Source organism: Tasmannia lanceolata, unplaced genomic scaffold, assembly GCF_043159265.1.
Source record: "Tasmannia lanceolata isolate RefF3 unplaced genomic scaffold, GAP_Taslan_0.1 ptg000037l, whole genome shotgun sequence".
Classification (NCBI taxonomy): Eukaryota; Viridiplantae; Streptophyta; class Magnoliopsida; order Canellales; family Winteraceae; genus Tasmannia; species Tasmannia lanceolata.
The window spans coordinates 47,606,351-47,630,896 of record NW_027518714.1 but is presented as its reverse complement, the minus strand read 5'-3'; the positions used below and the strand labels follow the sequence as shown (position 1 = coordinate 47,630,896).

The window sequence follows — 24,546 nt, the reverse complement described above, 5'->3', positions numbered from 1 at the left end:
CTCCAAAACCATGAATAATCTTCAACCTCCACAATAGTTTTAGCTTTTCCTTAGGTGAGTTTTTTTCTCATTGTCAGTGAAGTTGCTTGATGTCATGCATCAATATGTGTATAAATGTAGTCTATGTAGATATATGTATATATAAGGATTTGCTAGGCAATTATATATCTACGGATTTGTTAGGCAATTTTGCAGAAAGCTATTTCACGGATCACTTTTGTACGAAAGAATAGCCACCTCAGATGAATTAATGAATAAGACAAAATCTGTTAAAAAAGGTGAGCCTTGTGTGGTTGTTCTTTCCCGCAAAAGTGAGTTGTGAAATGGCTTTCCAAGAAATTGCCTACAAAATCCCATATGTGTGTGTGCCACTGTTGTTGGCACTAGTTCATTTTGATAATTTTATTAATTCATCACGTCGTTTATTATTTAAAAATTTATTACAATTCCTAAAACGCACCCAGAAGCCAATTAAAGAACAAAAGACTAGTTGAGTTTGTGCAATTATTAAAACATGGTAATTCTAATATAAGTAGCCTATATATACGCGTGTGTGTAGAGAGAGAGAGAGAGAGAGAGAGAGAGAGAGAGAGAGGAGGAGGAGGAGGAGGAGGAGAGATTAATCCCCCTTAACGAATGCCCATCTCTCTACCCCATGAGTTCCACAAAAAGGGGAAAAAAGTTTCAGTTCCCATTCTACCTTGTATATGGAACGTACCTTAGCAAGGAGGTTTCCTGGTATTTCATAACAATGGCATGAAGGATGCCATTAGGATAGAAGTTCGTCTTAAAAGGCCTTGGATCTACTGGTCCTGGTAGACTAAAAGAAACTTTGAACCGGCCAGAATGACAGAGATGTTGCATTTTCATCTCGAACAATTTTGTCTTTTCGAAAACATCTCTAAGAATGACTCTTTAACCAGTTGCTGTCCTCCCTCAAAGTTCAACCCTTGCATCACTTTGGACCTCACAACTGAACTGATGGTTATCTTTTGTCCCTCTAGGTAAAGCAAGCCGAAATGATTTGAATAATTTTTAAATCTTGGAGGTTTAATATTAATAATAGCAATAATGATAAAGGAGGAAGAATATGGGAGGAAGGAACTGAATTTTAAGGGTGGATATATTAGAAGCAAGTTTTAGGTGTGCAGTTGGATTTTGAAATTTTATTTTTTATAGGATTGGAGGAAGAAGCTTGAAAAGAATTCAAAAGTGATTACTTTGGCATTTTTAGATTATGAGTGAAAGGTATGTGACCTTTTACCTTCTCTAGTTATTTGCAATGTGTTGTTTTCCTAAAGTATTTTATTTTGAAATAACATATGAAAATTTATCCTACCATTGAATTTTATCTGACAAGTGGTCTATTTTTTACTAATTGTTCGAATCAAGTACTTAAAACACCAATTTTAAGGGTGATATGTGTTAGCCCACCATCTTAATTCATGTTTTGATGACAGCAAAAACAATATGATATTTTATATTAGTTGTGAAACTAATGCTTAATTATTATTTAAGAGTTCTTTTCAAACGTCAAAATTCAAGTATATAGAAGCATGGATCAAATCATGGAGCTTGGAGCTTGGATTCAATGTGTGAAGAATCTAAATCCAAGTGAAGATCCATAGAGCTAAAGCAAGAATGATAAAGGACTACTCAAGCATTGAAGAAGTGTAGAGTAACTAGAGATTCCTTCGGATGTAAAACTAATTACTAAACTATCTTATGATTAATGGCACTAGGATGATATTAAGTATGTTTTTTCAAACTAAAACTGATCAAGAAAGATCATAAAAGTCATTACACATGTTAGAGGAAAGAGAAATTGAAGACTAGAAGAAACTGTGAGAATTGTTGTTCACAGTCGACCGTGGATCTCCATGGTCGACCTTGGAATGATAACGGTCAACTATGGAGTGGTACGATCGACCATCTAGGGTATTCTTGCATGGTCAGTTTTGCAACGGCTAGTTCATCGATCTAACGTTGTTCGTTGACCGTTTTGAGGTACTATAACGGCTATTTCTCTTTCAAACTCTATAAATAAGTCCTTGAACAATTTGACACAACACTTGGACTTACCTTTGAGAATTATAGTAAGTATAAAAATCTCTTTGTGCCATCATTTGCAAGATACTTGAGGGAATAGCTACGGAATTACATTGTAAATTCTTTTGTCAGTGTTTTTTGAGCTTCTTTTGTAAATCAACCTGGAGAGAAGGTTCTTTTGTTTACTTTCTTATTGCACATGGCGGGAGGCACCATATCAACCTCTAAGGAAGTCAAGCTTGGGGATAAAGCTTGGGTTTTGGGGAGAAGGCGCTTAGGATAAAGCTTTGGAGCTGGTTGGAAGGCACCAGATCAACCTTCGGATTGTAACAATTTGATCTCCAACCGTAAGGAGATCGATTAGTGAAGTCTCAGAGTGAGCGTAGGATGGGTTTGGTTGAATGACTATAAAATCATGGTGCTCTCTCTCTCTCTCTATATATATATATATATATATATATATATTTATTTATTTATCTTTTTTGTGCACTGTTGATCCTTTTAGTTCTTAATTTTAGACTGTTAATACTTTAATTGTAAAATTATTGTAATATCTTAATTTTACTTTTTTTCAGTTCAATTGAAATTGTTTTGAAATTGAACAAAAGTTTTTCAAAGACCGAAGTCACCCCCTGATGCAGAACGTGTGGCATAGATCAAGTCTTTTATTTTTTATTTTCTATGTCCGTCATTTTATTTAAAGTATTTTTTTTTGGCACTTAGCTTCATTTTGGCATTTTTAGAAAGGTTTTTCGATTACCTATCTAAAGAGCCCAAGATTAGGTGATTTGGACTTGATTTGACAAAGTTATAGTCATTTTACGAATATGGTATAGATATAATACGTGATTACTATTTTAGGTTAGTTTTAGTCAAGTTTTAAGTTTTATCTATGTTATTTTAGATGGACGGTTATGATTAGTTGCTTGGGTGTTAAGTTAGCTTTTAGGGTTTCTTTTATTATAAATATATGTTATGTAAGCATTGTAATGGACTTTGATTATTGAATGAAATTTGCCTTTAGGCTTTTGAGAACTTTTGGTTGCTTGGATTAGAACATGCAGGAGTATTTTCTAGTTTCGCTCCGAGAAACTCGACTTTGACGGGATTGAAGTAAATCACATCCCCTTCGAGGGTGACGAAGTATTCTATGCCCTCCGACGGCGTTCGAAGGGCCCCTATTTCATTTATTTTATCAATCTTGCCTTCGTTGCCGCCCCACAAAGAGCATCCAGATTTTTGGACTGCATCAGTTGGTATCAGAGCACAAGATCTTTCCTTGGGTTGAAGAAGTTTGGTAGCAAAGTTTGCGTGTATTCGTGATTGCTACAGATTATCTTCGATCACTTCATAGAAGAGTTGTCGAATGCCAAGATTGGGAGGATTGGGGGGTAATACCAGACTAAAAATCGTTTTATTATTAATTGGAGCAGGAAATCATAAATATGGACTCCCCACCAATATATGATGAATATTCAAAAGATGGATTCTTAACCATTGCTAAAAGTTCAGATGATGAGCAATTTAATTTTGATGGTGACGAAATGATTTGTGAATCACTTAAAGCAATAATTGATGCGCCCTATGGAATCTTGAATGATGAAACAAAAGAAATTAGATGTGATAGTATATTAGATGAACTAATAGAGATTGAAGAGATGGGTGAACGGGAAAATATTATATCAATTTCTTCCTCAAATTATATTGATCCTTTTTTATTGGATATTGTGCCGAAGCCTACGGTGAATATTTATGAATTTAAGCTGGTTCAAGTTCAAGAAAGATTATATTTTCCTCTTCAGGATTATGAAGCAAGATTTGATCTTCAACAGTTTCAATTGATAAATCTTCTTCAACACTTTAAAACTCGAGGACGAGTTTTTTAAACCAGGGGAGAATGATGCAGAACGTGTGGCGTGGATCGTCTTTTATTTTTTATTTTCTATTTTCGTCATTTGGCCTCATTTTGGTATTTTTAGAAAGGTTTTTCAATTACCTATCTAAAGAGCCCAAAATCATGCGATTTGGACTTGATTTGACAAAGTTATAGGCATTTTACGAATATGGTATTGGTATAATACAGGATTACTATTTTAGATAAGGTTTAGTCAAGTTTTAAGTTTTATTTATGTTATTTTAGATGGACAGCTATGATTAGTTGCTTGGGTATTAAGTTAGCTTTTAGGGTTTCTTTTATTATAAATATATGTTATGTAAGCATTGTAATGGACTTTGATTATTGAATGAAATTTGCCTTTAAGCTTTTGAGAACTTTTGGTTGCTTGGATTAGCACCTGCCTAATTTCGCTCTGAGAAACTCGACTTCGACTGGATCGAAGTAAATCACATCCCATTCGACGGTGATTGAAGTATTCTATTCCCTACGACGGTGTTCGAGGGGCCCATTTTTTCATTTATTTCATCAATCTTCCATCCGTTGCTGCGCCACGAAGAGCGTCCAGATTTTTGGACTACATCACCCCCCCGACCAACAATCCATTCTTTGAAACACTAATTTTTAGAATGAGACATTTCGTCCAATAATGTTAACTTGTTAGATTTTTTATATTCTATATTTTTATTTCAGTTTTTTTGGAACCATCTACTTTGGGGCCACCAATTGAAAAGTAAAAACCATTCAATTGTTTCAACTGTTTGCCCGTGACCCACGCATGGTAGGGCCTACCCCTCGACAAATTTTGATCAATGTACACTTGAATGTGTACGATTCACTTAGGGTTGCAACTTTAGTCGAGCTCAACCCGAACGCGACGAATTCAACCTGATTATGGCTCAAGTTGAGTTAGCATTTCCTCATGTTGGGTTAAGTTAGGGTTGGGAAAAGGAAACCCTATTTGATTTTGAGTTGGGTTACAGTAGAGACATTGGGCGACCTGACCCAATCCTAACCCGGCTATCTCCCTAGTTTTGTCACAATGTCAAAATCTTAGTATCATCAGTTTTTGTATTTTCCCATTTTTGACCCAGACCAACCCGATCCCAATCCAGTCTAACCTGGCCCAAACCAACCCGAATTGGAAAATCTAGTTGGACAGGTTGGATTAGTGTTGAGAAATTTATAAGTGAGTTGGGTTGGTATTGACTCTCCTCAACTCGAGACTCAGGTTAGGTCGGGTTAGGGGTTGGGGTTTTGATTACTCTGGTTGGCCTCAACCGACCCAGCCTAGCATGTGTTGTATCCCTAGATTATACCCCAAGATTAACAGTATGGTGAAGAATGGGAGAGAGATAATTTGGAAAGGTACAAATTTCATTATCAATTTTGATGCATTCTTCTTCCTTATAATTTAGCAACCATGGAAGATCTCACAGGAAACATAGAAGTTTTTCACCCTAGAAGAAAGAAGAGAAGAAGTAATTAACTTCACCTTTAATTTATGAAAGCAATACACTAAGAATGAACAATACAATTTTCAGAGGTTTTCATTTATGGAGCCATTAATCCATTTGCTTCACATGTTTTTCTGAAAGGCGTCGTGGGAAGAAATATACGTAGTGGAAGCATTTAATAATGTAAAACAAAAAACTTTTCTTCCCATGCCTTTAGCCCATGATACTAGTTAATAGATTTCCATAGTGATGAAAATAAATTATGGAGTTTTAGAACACATTACCATTATCAGATTGATAATCACTGCTTCATCCACACCCCGCTTGGTTTTCGGTGTTTCTCAAACCCGTAGTGGCCTCTTTTGGTTGCACAGACAATGGAGGAGAAAGAAGAACACTTCTTCTAATCTGGAATCTAATTCCAATAGAGGCTGAAATTCTAAAGGCTTCTTCAAGTTCTAACTAGAAGAGAGAGGAGGAGGAGATGAAGTAGATCAAATGGGAGAGAGAGAGAGAGAGAGAGAGAGAGAGAGAGAGAGAGAGAGAGAGCTAGCGGAGAGTGGACGTCCCACCCTATATTCATTGTTTTTGTTTCCTATTTCAAATCAAATTGTAATTTTAAGAAAATAAAACTCTTTTATTTTAGCAAGTTAAATCAAATACTAATTCTTGTATTTATCTTTCTTTCCTTTTTCAAATTTCATCCAAAAGGATTTTAGCCTGCTAAGCAAGTTACTAAAAACTAGAAACCCTTTCTAATCTATTTTTCTCCTTCTTAATCTTGACCAATAGGATTTAACCTAATTCCAGCTACTAAGATTTAGCTTAATTTCCAACCAATAGGTTTTAAGCATCTAATTAGCACATGCTTAAATAACCACATTAATTAATATGTACACACCATAAGTATGGTGCTCCTCGTCCTTGTATCTCATACAATGGATCATATCCGTCCATACTAACTATTAAATTTGGTATTCAGATCGTCCAACAATCCGTATGGGTCAAGCGATTCATAAGTAGGATCGATGCAGGGATCCGACAGTCGATCCTTCAGAACCCTCAATGAGTCCCACCTTAATCTCACACACTGTAGTCTCACTACGATTGCATTAGGCAAGTGGCCCCCACCAGGACATTACCCTGAAGATAGATGTCAGATCAACATACCCCTAATCACATCCAATGGGTAAATCCTTCTTCCAATCCTCATTTATGGGCTGGGTCCTAGGGGGTGGACATCAATACCTGGGCCCACTCAATGGTATACCTTTCAAGCTGCCATTTTTTTGGTAAACAATCTATCAAAGCGACTAACTAGTCAATATTTAATGCCTTTGCGGAGATCGAATTTGTAAATGACTTTCCTCTATAACAGAGGTGGAGGATTCCTTGTTAGACATCACTATTGATCCCATGGGTACACCCAATGACCCAGCACTACCCATAAGTGATCTCGGACCAGGGACCACTCTTAGATAGACCAAAGCCATAAGGCGGATCTACAGACCAAAATGACCCCTCAGGTCGAAGGTCATATAAAAGGTCCTGACACAAAATAACCTTATCCATATCCCTGTCCACAGGCTATTATATAAAATGGTCATGTTCAGAGCTTGGACCATTCATCACATCCATTCTACCTGCTTAGGATTCACTACCTCTATAGCAGAGGTGGATGATTCCTTGTTGGGCATCACTATTGATCACATGGGTTATCCAATGATCCAACACTACCAGTAAGTGATCTCGGATTGGGTATCACTCTGAGATACACCAAATCCATAAGGCGGTTCCACAGACTAAAATGACCCCTTAGGTCGAAAGACATATAAAGGGTCTTGACTGGCAGAATAACCTTATCCATATCATTATCCACATGCTATTCTGTAAAATGATCATGTTCAGTCCATGAACCATTCATCACACCCATTTTACCTACTTAGGGTTCACTACCCCAGTGACCGAGATAAGCCACCACAGTGCGTGTATGGAGGCAAATTTGATCCTAGCTGTGTCCAGGTATGAGATGTCCAATCCCAACCCCACCCAAGAACTTCTAGGCCTGCAAAGAACTGAAAGGTCATATCTCCCCGCCCCTTAGGATATGTGAATCCATGGGCATGACCAATCCTACAACACTGCCTAAGGACAAACGTGTGTCAAGAAGCACATCACACACTACTGTACAATACCCAATAGATGTCATGAAATGAGATATTTTTGTTAATAATAATGGATTCAATACAACTGGATTTTAGGGCATACACTCTAACATGTTCTCTCACTTAAATAAGGCGATTTCCAATAAAGAAGATAAAATCAACAAGCTAAGAAATGGGAAAGCAACCTAATCAATTAACTGTCCAAAGATAATAGGAAAATAAAGGAGATAAAGTAAGAAGTGATTAATGAGAAAGAATAGGAAAAGATAACCCAAAATATCATTTGGGTTATTTTCAACACTCCCCTCTTAATCCAAACGAGCTTCAATGCCGAGTAAACCATGTAGCTTGCAAAACTTCTCCTATGGAAGTGCTTTTGTAAACATTTCAGTGATATGATCCTCTGTGTTGCAATGCTCTAGCTTGATTTCTCCTTCTACTATGAGTTCTCGAACAAATTGACGACGTGTCTCGAAGTGATCAGTCTTTTCATGCAGTGCTAGATTTTTTATCATTGAAATGGTTGATTTATTATTGCAATATATTGTCGTAGATCTATCTTGCATTTCTTTCAAATCGAATAGACTTCTTCATAGCCACAATCTTTGGCAAGATGCACTTGTCGTTGTGATGTATTCTGCTTCCGTACTTGAAAGAGAAACACACTTTTTTTTTTCTTGTTGTCCATGAGATCATCTTAGAACCAATACTTGGTGCAAAATCTGATGTGCTTTTCCTATCATCTGCACATCCAGCCCAATGACTATCAGTATAAGTAACAAGTTTAAAGTCATTCTCTTGACTATACCCAATCCCATAATTTATTATTCCTTGGGCGTATTTTAATACTCCTTCCCGCACAAAGGTGTTGCTTACTTGGTCTTTGCATAAGTCTTGAAAGTAAGCTTGTAGCAAACATTTTATCAGGCCTCATATGAGTTAAATAAATAAGTCTGCCAATCAAGCTTCTCAATTCTTTTGCATCTACTTCTTCAACCTCATCGATCATCTAGTACGAGCTTTTGATTAGTATTCGCCGATGTGATTGCAAGATTAAAATTCAATATGCGACACCTTTTCAACAAATCATGTGCATACTTTTTTTTTTACAAACACTCACGAGAATCTTGAATGATTTCTTTTGACAAAAAATAATGTAAAAACCCTGTGTCATTCATTTCAAATTCACTCATCACACTTTCCTTGAAATATTATATTAATTTCAAGGAATGTTTAGTAAATATCATGTCATCAGTATAAAGGCATACTATCAGAATTTCATTCATTTCTTAAGTTCTACGTAGAGTGTAGGTTCACTAACACTTTTCCTGAAATTATTGTTAACAAATTAAGTACTCGTTAATCTTGCTATTCCATGCTCTTGGAGCTTCTTGTTTTTTTCAATTTGAAGACTTTATTTTTCCACTCCTTCGACTTCAATTCTTGGCGGTTGCTCAACATACACTTCCTCCTTTAATTCTCCATTGAGAAATGCTGACTTGACATCAAATTAAATAATCTTCTATCCTTTTTGAGCTATCAATGCTAAATCAGTTCTAATGGTATCGATTCTAGCAATAGGAGAAATGTTTCAGAAAAATCAATACCTAGAATTTGTGCATATCCTTTGGCAAGCAAACGGTCATTATGCCTTTGTAGAGAACCAACAAAATTGAATTTGGAATTATAAATTTATTTAGTCTAATGGCTTCTTTATCTGGCGGGAAGTCTACTAACCTCCATGTTTTGTTTCTTTCAATCGATTCAATTTCTTCCTTCATCGCATCAGCCCATTATTTTATTTAGGCTACAAATTCAAAACACGTACGTTCCAAAGCAAAACATGGAAAATCACATGATTGATAAATATCAACATGATTTCTCATTTTTCTTAGAAGTGACCTAGGACTTAAAAAATATTCAATAACTCTTCTTCATTATTTTTTACTAGTGGGGGGGTTTACATCTAGTTCGGAAAACTTTAGAGGAAACATTCTATTTTTAGTCATCTTCACCAAGACTACCATCTCTTTGTTTCTCTTATTATAAATCATGCACTTGGTATAATCCAAGTAGGCATAAAATTCCCTTTTCAACAAATTGTCCCAATGATATCAAATTTTGGGCTAAACTAGGCGCATACATAACATCATGAATTAGTTTCTTACCACTTTCGGTGTCAACTACAACAACTCCTTTTCCTTGCACTTAAATTTGGTAGTTACCACCCATCAGAACCTGAGATCTCACAAATTCATCAAGTTCGATAAATATTGTTTTATCACTAGTCATATAATTATAACTACTATTAAGATAACATATATATTTCTAACAACGCCAATAGTTATAGTAAGACGTGATACAAATAAATTTTCACTGGTTTCTACATCACTTGTCTTTTCTTAATGAAAATTTGCTCGATCCTTGGTTTTATACCAACAATTTTTTTCAACGTGACCAATTTTCTTACAATCAGTACTTTGAGGAATATTGGGATCCATACTTTCATACCAAAAATCGTTTTCAACATGGCCCATCTTTTTACAAGTATAACATTGAGGAGAATCGCGATTACCTTTGTAAGCGTTCCACTTGTTTTCATTGGACTGATTTCTTCCTTTACCACGAACTTTTTTTCTTCTTCTTTTGGTAGCTTCTCTTTTTTCAAATGAGTGTGTTTGTGCACCACTAATTGTGTCTTTTTTTAGTTCAAGTTTTAATTTAAAAACATGTTCAATCGAATTTTCTGCATATTTATTTATCCTTTCTTCATGCGCTTTACGAGAGTCCATTAAATAATCAAAGGACAACTTAAGTCTTTAGACTCCCTAATTGCAACAACAATACAATCAAAATTAGAAATTAGACTTAAAACTTTTTCAATTACTTTTTGATTTTTTAGGTCTTCACCAAGAGACCAAATTTGATTTACAATAGTGTTAACTTCAGTAAAAAAAAAAATTCTAAATTGATTCTGTGTTTTTCGTCATCAAGCTCTCAAATTCATGAAGAAAAGATTGCAATTTCAAGGCAATTACCCGAGCAGATCCTTGAAATTTCATTCTAAATCACATCCCATGCCTCCTTCAATGTCTTGGCTCCCATTATTATCGGAAATATCATTGGATCCAATGCTTGCTGAATGTAGTGCATGGTCTTCCATCTTTTTTCTATTTTCTTTCATCTCTGTGCGTTGGGTTACAGTGATTTTTCCTTCTTGATAATTCCTATAAATCGTAAGAGATAAGTAGAGTTTTCATTTTAATACTCCAAAACTGATACTTTTTACCTTTAAAAGAGGTATCAATTGTTGAAAACTATTACCTGGGGTTGTTGTACTTACATCGAGTACCTTGCTATGACACCAAGAACCTTGCTATGATACCAAATTTGTTGGATTTTTTATAATTCAGCAACGATGGAAAATATCACAGCAAACATAAAGTCTTTCATCCAAGAAGAAAGAAGAGAAGTAATGACTCCACCTTTTATTTATGAAAGCAATAAAGTAAGAATGAACAATATGTTTATGAGAGGTTTCATTAATGGATCCATAAAGCCATTCGCTTCACACTTTTTCACTCCCTTAAATAAAGTGCCTTACAATAAATTAGATAAAATCAACTAGGTACAAAATAGGAAAGCAACCTGATCAGTAAACTATCCAAAGATAATAGGAAACATAAAGGTGATAAAATATGAAGTGATTAATGAGGAAGAATATGAAAAGATAACCCAAAATATCGTCTGGATTATTTTCAATAAATTTGTTTCTTTTTCACACTATATGCCATACACCTTATGTGAACAATGATAAAACCAGCCAATAACCTAGGGCTTACATTAGCATGCAACAATCCACCAATCAAATAATTTGGATCATCTGATCTATGAGAATTTGGCTTATGACCCTCTTGATTGGCTCTAATCACCATATACACGCCGCCTGTACGTCGTGGTTACGAAGAACTTCTCATGTATCATATCAAAATAATATGAATGAGCTACATTGAAGCTTCATTATGCACTTCTCTATGAGAAGCTTCACTTAATATCATTCAACTTTTGAAAAACTTTCTAATAAAATAATGAGAATGACTAACCTCTTGATAAATGAAAACTTCCATGACTCAGTTTTCCACGTAAAGAAAACGAGAAAGAGAAAGAGAAAGAGTTTAGATTAGGTTTAGGTTTAAGAAATTTTGAGTAGATTACCCGTACATTTGAAGAGAAGGCATGATGCAAAGTATTCTCTATTGCACGAAGCACGGCTTTGGAGTCGAATTGTCGGCCATCAGGCTCATGCGTCTCGAGGATCTTCTTCATCACCATGTCTTCTTCTTCGGACGATGAGAAAAAGAGGGAATGCTTGCCATAAGACGACGACATTCTTCTGAGTGCAAGTGGTTTTAATTTGCTCATGCCTTTATATTGAAATATTACAGGAATAAACCTAATTGGGTCCACTTCTTTGCTTGCTGTGGCCTACCATTTTATTCGAAAATGAGTGGGAGTTCAGAAGTCTCACACAAGTTTTTCTAGCATCTCATCTTGTTGGGGTTCCCCACAGTTGACAACAGTCCAATCAAAGATCATATGGTTAATTATTTTAGTGGGTTTTTAAGAATACAGATTGGTGGACGTGGGGTTCCCCAAAGTTGACAACTGTCCAATCAAAGATCATATGGTTATTTTACTGGGTGTTTAAGAATACAGATTAGTGTTTATGATCTTTAATTGTACCAAAGCAGGACAAGTCTCTTTATCTTGCGAAGGAATAAAAAAAGTAGGATTCATAATAACAATAAAGTAAGGGTGATGATATTTCCACCCCCCTGCAGTACTTGCACACACCCCTTATAAGGTGATTTTACATAAAGTTGCCCACTTTTCTCTTCAAATCAGGTTATAAAGGGGGTGTGCACTTAATGCAGGGGTGAAAATATCATCTCCCAAAAGTAACCAGACAATTCATGTAAGGGGAGTGATAAATCGACTCCCCATGTGTCTTTCTCTCTCCTCTTGGTTCGAGAGAGAAAGAGGAGAGAGACCCTTCATGTAACCGTACAAGGATTCATAATAAGATCAACAGTCTTCTCCACTACATGAATGCTCTTTATGCTCTTTTGTCTTTTCTTTATTGTACACTGTTGTAATTAGCTACTTAAAAACGATGTGACAATTTCCACAAAACTTCTAATTGACATCCAATAAAAAAATGTTATAAATGAATGATAAGGTACTTTTACCAAAATATCATTTTATTTTCTAAATGGTGATGCTTTTTAACCGATTGCAGTATGGTTAAAGGCACCTCAGAGAGAGAAAGAAGAATGGGACCCAGATATCACGTAGGCGTGCTTTCCGAAATTCCACAGCTTTTCTGCCTTTATTGAACAGAAAAATCTTCTTTTACTTTTTCTTTTGCCTTTTTCGAAGGCTACTGATACATGCACCAGCACCTACTATATTTTTATATTTTGGTCAGGGATTTGCTAGCGTCCATGCAGAAGGCATTTCACGGATGGTCTGTTGCATCTGACAGCAGCCACAGAGGTCCACTTTTCAGCAGATTTTGTCTTCATTAACGAGGTGCCTTCTGCAACAGACCATCTGCCAATTGCCTTCTATGATAATGATACAAACACCACCTTATATTTTCCTTTTTATGTTTAAATAATAAAAGACAAAGGGAGTTTGTGCCATTATCAAAACATGGTAGTGCAAATATCGATAGCCTTTTTTTAATAGGTTTTGGTGTTTTTTTTAGTTACCTTTTCGAATAGTTTTGAAGTTAAAAACTCCAAAAATGCTAAATAGCAGTTTTCCCAAAAATATCCTTGGCTTTTCAACAATTCCCACCATGCAATGGCATTGGGACACCCTTCTCTAAACCTACAGCCCAGTTGGTTTTTTTTATTTAAAACCATCAAAGAATATTTGGTTTCTTTTTTTTTAACAAAAACCACGTGGTTTTTAATTAGAAAGAACAAAAGACTCTCTTAAAAGGTTGGAATTTCTTAAAATCCTAAAAAAGATAAAAAAAAAAAAAAATCGTGACTGCTTCAAATCCTCTTCTCTTGAATATGGACCAGTGATCACTTGTGATCCAATGGCTCCTACTCGTATTGGACAAAGTGATAATTTTGCCCTCAAAATTGGAAAATAGGTGAAGTGGGCTGATATCTGCACAACCGTGTTTTGATAATGGGACGAATCACCTTCGTTTACACCTCTTTAATAGGCATTTGAGAGCCTTTTGGGAATTGTAATAGCTTTTGAACATGGTCGTGCGATTCAATCCCCTTGGGTGAAAACTCATAAAATTTCATTTCTCACCAGATTTGCATGGGATACACTTGTAAAATGGGTTGAATTACGGTGATGTCAAGTAACATTAGCCCTCACTAAGTATGAAAAACCTCAGCCATATTTTTTTTTTTTGGTAGCCAATGATTACTTATGGAGCAATGGATTTTTGGTTGCCATTGATCACTTACGGAGCAATGGATGATAATTTTTATGTAAATTGGCAAGTTTGCCGCTAACATTAGCCAATCTCATGCAGTTATGTATTAATTTCCAAAGAAGGAAATATTTTGCATGCCTAGTGTTTTGCCCGGAATTGGTAACAAATAGGGCAGTGACGAAGGAGCTGATTTGGCGAGTCCTGATTGCTGAACTGATTAAAAGGTCACGACCTGCATAATGGAACACGAGGTCAGAAGGCCAACCCGGAGTCGTAGCTTCGGATGGGCCCTTCGACACTCAAGTCAGTGATGGGTACAACTGAGCAGATCAAAGCTATGAACAGTGATTTTTTGGGATTCGAGTCATTTACCTTGTCTTTATGAGGGCTATTTTTAGTGAGGCTTTGAGTGTCAGTTTATTCATTTACCCTTTTGGGACAAGTGTCGTCCTGTTATTGGATCAAGTTTTGCCCATGTTTTCTTACCCTTGGACAGGTGTAGGCCCAAGGTTGGGTGAGGTGAGTACGTGACTCTCTCTTTCGCTTGGTACAATGACCATGATACCCTTTAGGGAGTGAGGGCTTTATGGGTTTGCCCCAGTGTCACGTGTCATATGGTGATTGGAGCTATTTCGCATACCACATCATTTGCCCCCCAGTTCTTCAAGTCGTTGCAATGACTTGGGGAAGTTTTCTTGGGCGCTCATACAGGAGGTGGCCAGGTCTTCGATGAACTGGGGTCCTCCAGATCGGCTCCAGACGAACTGGATATTCTTGTTTCTTGAATTAAGATCGGCTTTGGGCGATCTGGAAAATTGATCCCTTTATTCAACACCTTGGCCGGTTGAATTTATTCAGATCGGCTCAAGACGATTTGGGTATTCTTGTTTCTTGAATGCATATCGGATTCAGATGATCTGGACTTTTGTCGTTTAGTGGATTGCGTTATATCCACCACGGCTCAAGACGATCTCAATTTTTGTCGTTTAGTGGATCGCGTTATATCCACCACGGCTCAAGACGATCTCTTTTTTTGTCGTTTAGTGGATTGCGTTATATCCACCGCGGCTCAAGACGATCTCAATTTTTGTCGTTTAGTGGATCGCGTTATATCCACCACGGCTCAATACAATCTCATTTTTTGTCGTTTAGTAATTGCGTTATATCCACCACGGCTCAAGACGATCTCATTTAGTGGATTGCGTTATATCCACCACGGCTTAAGACGATCTCAATTTTTGTCGTTTAGTGGATCGCGTTATATCCACCACGGCTCAAGACGCTCTCATTTTTTGTCGTTTAGTGGATTGCGTTATATCCACCACGGCTCAAGACGATCTCCATTTTTGTACGATCTCCCATAGTTACTGGTTTTTTATGAGTAGATTTGTACTCATTCCCTTTCTGGTATTTTTATTTTACTTCTGGCATTTGGCTCTTCATTTTTCGAGTCTTCATTAAATACCATGCTGCGTGGCGCTCAACGGATGGTGGATATGACTGGCCATCTGACAGGTTCGCATATAAAAGGGCTTGCGGGGTCTCATTTTTACCATCTGTAACTTTTGTTTTCCTTTTTACTCTGCTAGTGCGGTTTGTTCCTTTTACTCAGTTCGGCGCGGCTTGCTTGAGCTTGGGGTCATATTATCCAAAGGTAATTCTCTAGATCGTCTTCTATTTTTCTTTTTGCCGCATATGTGTAGTAGTTCTAGTTCTAGTTCGGGTTCCGGTTCAAGGTCTAGCTCAAATTCATCCTCGGGAGGAACTTCCTCCTCAAGTGGCACCAGTTCGAGTTCGTCGGAGAGAAGGTGTAGACCCTCAAAGTGACGAGGAGGAGGTAGATATCGGTTCAGACGAGGTCATGTGGACCTGAATCTGAGTCCTATTGTAGACACCCCATTTTGACCGTACCCTTAACCGTCCAATTTTATGCAAAACCCCATAAAACCAATGTTTTAAAGCCCTAAATTTCACCCTAGAGTAGGTTAGGATTCCCTGTAGGTCTCCGCAAAATTTTGTTGAAATCTGTGGAGTTTTGCCCATCAAGATTAATATAGTTCATAGTGTAGTAGAGTATAGTATAGCAAGAGAGGAGTGAGTTATGCGATTTGTGGTGACCCAGGGGAGAAAAGTGGAAGGTTCATTAGTGTATTTTAATATACAATAGTGGAGTGCATTATTTAAACGAGAGTTGTCCTGGAAAATGAAAGGGGAGGATATATTATTGTTTGCTCTTATGCACTAGGGGAGTGGATTATCCGAAAGGTGGTTGTCCAAATAAGAAAAAGAGGTCGAATTTATCACTTTCTTATAAAAAGAATCGATCGGGTAAAGGAAAGGGAGAGAGCTCATTTTTTCAGATCTAAGGTTTTCTTAAAAAGCAAATCAGAGGGAGAGAGAACAAGAGAAAATCCCCAAACCCTTGCTCCGATAGATCTGTTTCTTCTGGTCATCTTCTCCGGTAAGCCTCCGGCCAAACTTCGGTCATCCTCCGGGCTCTAATCCTAGCCTTCTTCTCCGATCATCTCCTTCGACCGGCAAGGCGGAACTCCGATCACTTTTTCCGGCCATTTCTTATATAGATCCAAGCAGAGAAATCTCATTTTTACAAAAATCAGAGAGAGACTCTCATTCTTTCAAACTGGAGAGAGAGAGAGAGACTAGGGTTTCTTCTCCGGTCAATCATTCCAGTGACCTCGCCAGAGCTCCGATCAAAGTGTAAAACTCTAGATCCATCTCTCTAAGCCTCAGATCCTCATTTTCAAGCCTCAGATCCGGAGTTTTACTTGGAAAATCGTCACATTTGGTAAACATCTTCGTATTTCAGTTGTAACTTCCTCAAATCAAAGTTCTAGAGAGAGAATCAGGTATTTTATCTGAATGATTTCTTCTTTAAATTGATGAATGTGATGATGTTTGCTTTAGCTGATTTGATTTCTTTTGGAGAATGATAAGTCATAAAAGTATTTTTTTTAATGAAGATGATTTTATCTCATTCTGCCTTTGAAGTACTCTGTTGTCTTCTTCATATCCATGTGGATAAATTTTAGTGTTCTTCTCTCTGAATAATTAGAGCAAAGATGATGGTGATATTATCTCTATTGCGTACTATAATATGTTGCTGTACATAAATTACCATTACATGTCGGAATAGACATTAAATTGTCCTGAACAATGCATAAGTTTAATTCTTATGTAGGATATTCTGTGAATTTCTGAAAATTTTGAAGAAAACATTTTTTTTTATATTTCAATTCTCGTTAGAATAGATATTCATAACTTGGAAAAAATTGATGACCTTTTTGGTAGTTTGTATGTTTAGTAAAAGTTTTGAGTGTAAAAATTTGAGCTGATTGCAATGATATGATTCAGGTTTATGTTTTGAAACCTGTTTAAGAATATAAAGTGGATTGAATTACAAATGATGAGTCAAAGGCCTATTTATAATGAATTTGGGCATGTTAATGTGGTAATTTTCATAGCTGAAAGGAGGATTGTTATGATCTTTGTCAACGATTGGAAATAAGGAAGGGCTAGGTCAATGTTTTGTCCACAATCAGTGCAGTCTGTTATTGGTGTTAGATTTTGTTATTTTGCATGGTTGCAGTTCCCAACATGTTTTTTCTAAATTTTTTTTAAAGCTAGTTTAGCTCTTATGCAAGCACATTGTAATTCCTTTGGAGTGAAGTAATGTGGAAGATTTGAACTGGTTGGTAAAATGTCTTGATGCATACTGGTTCTTCACTCGTTGATGTCAATATTGATAGATCATTGTTGAGGACGTTTTATAGTTGGGCTGTTACATAAGAGAGATAGCCACATGTGCTTATTTTACAGACATAGTAGGGAATACCAAAATATGGTTGTGGCTAATATAAGCCCCTAGGATTTCTTTTATGAGGGCCTGAGCATTTGTATAATATCTTCAAAAGTGTAGAGTTGCTTGATTTCTTCGTAACTGATAAAGGCAACCTAATAATTCTATGTCTACCCTCAGATTTTCCTTGTCCCCTTTTGCTCCGTCAGCTCAAAATCCAATCCCTAAATTTTTCCCTCTCTCGCTCTCTCTCTCTCTAGTAAATTAGGGTTTTGGATTCTCAGATTTCAGGAACAACTTTGTGCCTTCAAATTGGTGGAATCTATAGTCCCCAGCATGGTAGTTGGGTTTTTGAGATTCTTAGATTGATGCTTGCTTCAGGAGGGCTCTTGAAAACTATTTTTAATGTGAGTTTTGTGAGGCAGTTCAGATGATGGTCTTGATATGCAAGATCACCTCGCTGGAGCAAGCTAGCTCATAATAAGTACTAAAAGTGAGATATTTTCCTGTCCTTACCAATGCAAACCAAGAAGAAGCTTCTGTCAAGAAATTCGGCTCGAGAGCATGCCAGTCCCAAGTTATGTAGACAACAAAAAGGTGTCTGACCATGGGCATGTTGTTGAAAAGAAAGTTACAGAGTTGATCACATCTTCTACTAGAAAGCAGAGATTTGTGCAAGTTTCAGCTGGGGTTCTATCAAAGAAATGTAGAGACAGAGAAACCACAAAGAATTTGAATAATAGCTATATCTTGGCGGGAGATGAGTCTCAGAATCTTTGCTTGGAATATGATTCAGTTGATGCTGTTCCTATTGGCCACAAGGGATGTAGTGAAAGAACAACTCAATGCGTATTGGAGACAATATTTTCCCCTGCATTTCACATTTCCAAAGATGTTGGAGGCGGCATTCCCAATAGATCTAACGTCACTGAGATTTTCAGGAGTGAAGACCAAATAGACTCTCTGGAATGTGGAATGAGAGAATCAGAAGTTGATTCTCTTGTTAATGTAGAAATTTCTGACTCGTGTGGAAATGGGGAACAGAAGATATCCAGCAAGAGCATGATAGGGGAATTACCTTCAATATGTGCTAATGATATGAATGTGGATTCAGTTGCTATATCTACTGAGGAGTCTGAATTACCCAGTCCCATCATTTTCTTTTAGAAGACTCTCTAAGTCTTTTAGGCATATATCTTGGATATTTTGGATATTTTGATTCTCCTTTTCATTGCAAGGGCAATGAAAGAGATATCTTGAGCCCATCCTTTAGTGAGACAAGCTACGTCTCAGCAGATAGTCATACCCATTTAGGGAGACAGGCTATGTCTCATACAGAGAATGTTCTATCCTTTAGAGACAAGCTTTGTCTCATTAGTGAGTCCACCCGTAAGAGACATGCCTTGTCTCATTAGCACCTCCCTCTCAGAGTTACTAGTTTCAGAACCAGTCTTTTAGCTTAAGAGTCTATCCTTAGCCAGAGAGTCATTCGTTCAGGAGTCAGTCCTATCATCATATGGGTTAGATTTCCGTCCAACCTCTTATCAAGTCATATGATTTTATCCAGTTCTTTGCAAGGTATAGGATGGTGTCCAACCCTTGCAGAGCTGTGATTCTGTTCTTTCCCCCCGCAAAGCATAGGATGCTGTCCAACCTTTGCAGGATATTCAGGAGTCTGTCCTACCCTTATGATGATAGGATTCTGTCCTCTTGTGTCAAAAATTCCAAAAACATCTGAAAAATCAAAAATCTCAAAAATCTTGAGTCATTAGGAGTAGTTAGGAAATCTGTTCCGAACTACGTTGGCTTGATCCCTTTTGTAGACACCCCATTTTGACAAGGCCCTAAAGTCCCCCAAAATTGAATATCCAATAAAATTCCCAAATTTCGAGTCCCAAGACATCCCAAAATTAACCTCCGCAAATTCCTGGGGACTGGGCCCAAAATGAGAAGAAGGTTTGAGTCTTGGAGCTTCTTATTGTGCGTATTTGTGAGTACAAACTCCCCAACAGGTTGTTGGTATTCTTGAGAATCCCCCTGCAAAATTTCAGGGCAATCAGGCGAAAAATGGAGAACAAGACGGGCGAGTGTGTGCCATCATCAAAACTGGCTGTGCTCATATCATTCCCCTCGTTCGATGCGAAATGAGGGTGCGCCCATGTCGGCCCATTGGTCAATCGGTGTAAAAATTCGGAGCAGGTTAGCGCGGCTATCGAAGCAGGGTAGTGTTGGTGTTATCTCTCTTTATTACAAAAGAGGGGGTTGAAAAGCAACCAAGTGAGGGTGCTCATTGATGGAAATAAAAGCAAGTAGGGCATAATGGCAATAGGGTAAAATCGCTTTATCTTGGGGGCATTTAATAAGGATGGGCATTACTTCCTTTGCAAGCAACATACTTAGGCCATTGGATTAAAGAGATGAGGTGTAGGGCTTAGATCAACTAGGCATTCTATGTTTTTAGGGTTTCTAGGATAGAATTAGGGCAAGGGAGAGGATCAAGGGTTGAGAACAACTAAGGGAAGGAAGATGCCACATAGATGGTTAGGATTAGAGTTAGGGATTTAACCCTAGGTATAAGAAACAAAGGGAGTTCTTGCATGAGGGAGGTAGGGATTCTTTGCAAAGAAAAGAAAAAAATCAAGAACAGTGGAGAGCAAGAAAAAAAAAAAAAAAACCATTACATCTTCTCCGGCAAGCTCGCCGGATTCCGGCCGTGCCTCCACCTTGCCCTCATCATCCACCGCCACATTTTCTTCTTCTCTTTTCTCCACCACCAACCCACCCGAACCACCCTCCTCCACAGCCGCCATCTCCACCCCAACAGCAACCACCATCTTCCACCTTCACCATTCCACCACCACCAACCACCTCCCTCTTCAACCTCTGCAACTCCACCACAACCCGCCCAAACCACCCTCCTCCACAGCCGCAACCTCTACCCTCAGCCGCCACCGACCACCGCCTCCATTCCACCATTTTTTTTTTCGGCCACAACCCACCCAAACCACCACCCACCTCCACCTTCCTCCTCCTCCACAGCCACTCTCCACCATCCTCCCAAACCCGAAACTCCCAAACCCAAAATCCACCACCGTCCTCTCAAACTCGAAACCCAAAAATCCTCCACCCACCTCCACCGTCCTCCACCTCCAGCTCCACCGCCACCCAACCCTTCGAAAATCCCCCCACCGTCCTCCACCTTCACCCTCCTCAAACCCGAAACCCGAAACCCATTTCCCCACCTCCAAAAATCAAAACCCACTTCGAAAACCCACCTTCAAACCCCTCCATTACCGCCATTCCCTCCTCCACCACCGTCGGCCACCACCCCCATTTTCTCCTCCATCTCCACCTTCTCCACCACCCATATCACGATCTCCGACCGACTCCTCCCATCTCCCTACCTCCACCGCCACCCCCGCTTTTACCCAAAACCCAAAAAAAAAAAAAAAACCGAGAAAACAGAGGAGAGAAAAAAAAAGAAAAAGGGAAGAAGAAGAAGAAGACGGCCCACCTCCCCTACTCCGGCCGTGCCTCCCCCTTTGTCTCCACCAGCCACCACCGCAACCCTCCCCGTTTCTTCTCTTCCACCACCCTCGGCACCACCACCACCATTTTTTTTTTTCTTTATTCTTAAAAACCCCAAACCCAAGAATCCGACCCACCGACCCTCCTCTCCTCCCTCATCCCCATCGGCCATCGTCACCACCGGCCACCCTCAACCCTTTTCCCCAACCCATTTCAAAAACCCATTTCTTCAACCTCCTTCCACCTTCGTCCACCTCCACTCAATTTTCGTTTTAGCCACCACCATCCCCCTCATTTTCCACACCATCAGCCAACCCCAAACCCTCTTCCATCTGAACCCCTTTTCCCATCTCCTCAAACTCTAGTTATCTGTTCATCCATCAAAGGCTTTCAAAGCAGATTTCGTGGGCCTGAAGAACAGGACGAGAAGAATACACCGACTGAGTATAACAACTCTATCCCTCCCTGGTATTGTTCCAAACCTTGAATGATCTCTTTCTTTCGGAATAGCTTTCTAATGGCATGATGTTGATCCAATAGTATATCTCTTGATTTCATCCCCCAATATTTTAATTCTTAAACCAGGTCAGGATGATCGATTTTTCCGAATTTTGATCTTGGTTTCGGTCCATGTTTTTTTTGCTCGAGTGGTGTTTTGATCTGGGTGTATGCTTTGGATTTTTTTTTAATAGCTATGGCTCTAGAATCAGGTCATGATAATTAATCTCTTTGAATTTTAATGTTGGTCTTGCTTCCTAATTGTGTGGTGGCTGATCTAGATGGTGTATTATCGATCTCATTCTCCCGACAACTTCATCTGTGATTGGATTGTGTAACAACTTTCATTTTAATTCACTGTCTCTGGATTCTTCTGGACCAAATTGCTTATTTCATTTCAGGCAAGCCGTGGAAATGATTCTTTGAGGTTTGAGCTTTGATGAGATTACCAGCTAGTCAACTTGATTAGCCATGATTGTCCAAGCTCCAACAAGTTTATGATTAGCCATAATTGCTTTATATTTTGAAAACTTAGTCAGCTCTACCCATTTAAATGGATTTTCATTGTGGCTGTCATTGAATCAAGTGGTTTTAAACTTATCAAAGGATTTTTACTTGAGGCCTAAAAATCTCTTTCAAAAGTTGGCATAGATATGAATTGCTTCTAGATTTTAGTACTTCTAACCAGAATTGTTCAACCAATCCTTATATTGATCATAGAGTAGGTTTTTGCTGTGACAGTTGTTGTGCCCCTTTGTTTAAGATAACAAATTAAACTGGTATGATTACTCAATAAAGCATGATTTGTAGCAGAACCATTGTTTTTCATGGCTATGTGAATCGGTTTAAGGCTTGTGGATTTAACATTTACGAGGGTGTAGTGGTCCTTATTCGGTTCATCAAATGGTTAATGGCCTCTAGACGAGTGAAATAATGCACATATTCAATCTGCCATTTCCATTTGCGCGACTTTCCTTGAGTCCGCCTTGAGGTGCGTAATAGCTCAGTTAGTGAAAGGTGATATGAGTTGTGGAAACTCTCATTTGTGATGATGTCCTTGCCGCTTCCTTTCCATCCTTCGTGCTGATCAAAGTTTCCTAAAGGTTTAGGAATCCATTGATCTCAGAAGCTTTATCTCGTGATCTGGGCTATGACGGAATGTATCTTGAGCCAACCCCTTCCCTTCCTGCCTTAGAGTCTTCGCAGGTTAAGGGATTTCTTCCTCTTTAGAGTCAGTCCTAGAGAGTTTAGGAGTCGGTTTTACCATCCTAGGGTTTAGGTGTCTGTCCTACCCCTGTAGAGTTTAGGATTCTGTCATATCCCTTCATAAAATTTAGGATTCCGTCCTTCCATCTTTCAGAGTCAGTCTTCAGCATAGGAGTCAGTCCTTCAGTCTTTTAGGGGTCTGTCCTATCATCATAGGGGTTAGGATTCTGTCCATCCCCTCATCAAGTCATGTGATTTTCATCCGCTCCTGCAATGTATAGGATGCTGTCCAACCCTTGCAGAGTCGTGATTCTGTCCAATTCCCCCGCAAAGCATAGGATGCTGTCCAACCTTTGCGGGACATCAGGAGTCTATCCTACCCTTATGGTGATAGGATTTTGTCCTCTTGTGTCAAAAATTCAAAAAACACTTCAAAAGCAACTAAAAATCAAAAATCTCAAAAATCTCGAGTCATTAGGAGTAGTCAGGTCCGAACTACGGATGGCTTGATCCCTAGCTGAGGGGTACGTAGGCAGCTCAGGCGTGCTGCTGGCACCCTGAGTGCAGTCACCATTTTGCAAATATTTCCCACAACTTCATAACTTTCACAACTTCAAAACCTTCCAAAACTACAAAAATTCTTCAAAATAACTTTATCAACAATTTTCAAAAGATCCTCCCATAGAGTTAGGAGTCAGTCCTAGGCGTTTGGGGGTGTCGTAGAGTGGGGAGTCTGTCCTGATTGTGTTGCTTTGTCATGTCCGGTCGTGTGAGTGTCCCTAGAGTTAGGAGGCCTCAGGTCGTGGTCGGTTAGACACTTAGTCGAGCCGATGGCTAGACTAGAACGCGCTTAGATAGCCCACGGTTTTCCTTAGGACACACAGCCTAGTCACACCTAGGGTGTAGGGTTCACTGGCATTAGTTAGGGCATACAGGGAGTCCTAAAAATTACAATCCACTTGAACTTAAGCAATCGCAAGAAGCTTTAAAAACTAGTCAGGTCTAGTTAATCGAGTCTAGGATAGCGGTCCTAGAGGGTTAGGCATTATAGTTTAGCATAGGTCGCCGAACTACGTTGACTCTGATTCTTCCCGAGGCTGGGATACGTAGTGCAGCTAAGATGGATGGCCATCTTGGTCCGAGTCAATTATCGCCTTAGAGTTTAGGGTGTGTCGTGTCGAGTCATTGGTTGTGCTGTATGTTTTGCTGTGTTTTCTTACTTTCATGTACAGATCCTATACCTTTAGATGTAGCATGCATGTGTGTGCCCACCAGAACTTAGACACCAATTAGGCATGGCACTCATAATCTAGCTATTCTTAGGTGACATCTTTCATTTCCTTTTTGGGCTTCTTATTCATCTCCGAGACATGCATGATTAGATAGACGTTATCTCGGAGATCTTCGTTCCCATTTCGCGTGATTTTCGCCCAAAATTCTTCAAAATTAATAATAAATGGCAT

General features: G+C 38.5%; 1 protein-coding gene across 1 annotated transcript in view; it reads right to left on the bottom strand.

Moving 5' to 3' along the window:
- LOC143860062 (sieve element occlusion protein) overlaps positions 1–11,979 on the bottom strand; it is a 28,708-nt gene extending 16,729 nt beyond the window's left edge. The window contains exon 1 of the mRNA XM_077370576.1: positions 11,781–11,979. Coding sequence (XP_077226691.1) covers positions 11,781–11,954 — 174 coding nt within the window. The 5' untranslated portion in view covers positions 11,955–11,979. The remainder of the gene's footprint in view (positions 1–11,780) is intronic.
- Positions 11,980–24,546: the final 12,567 nt, after the last annotated feature.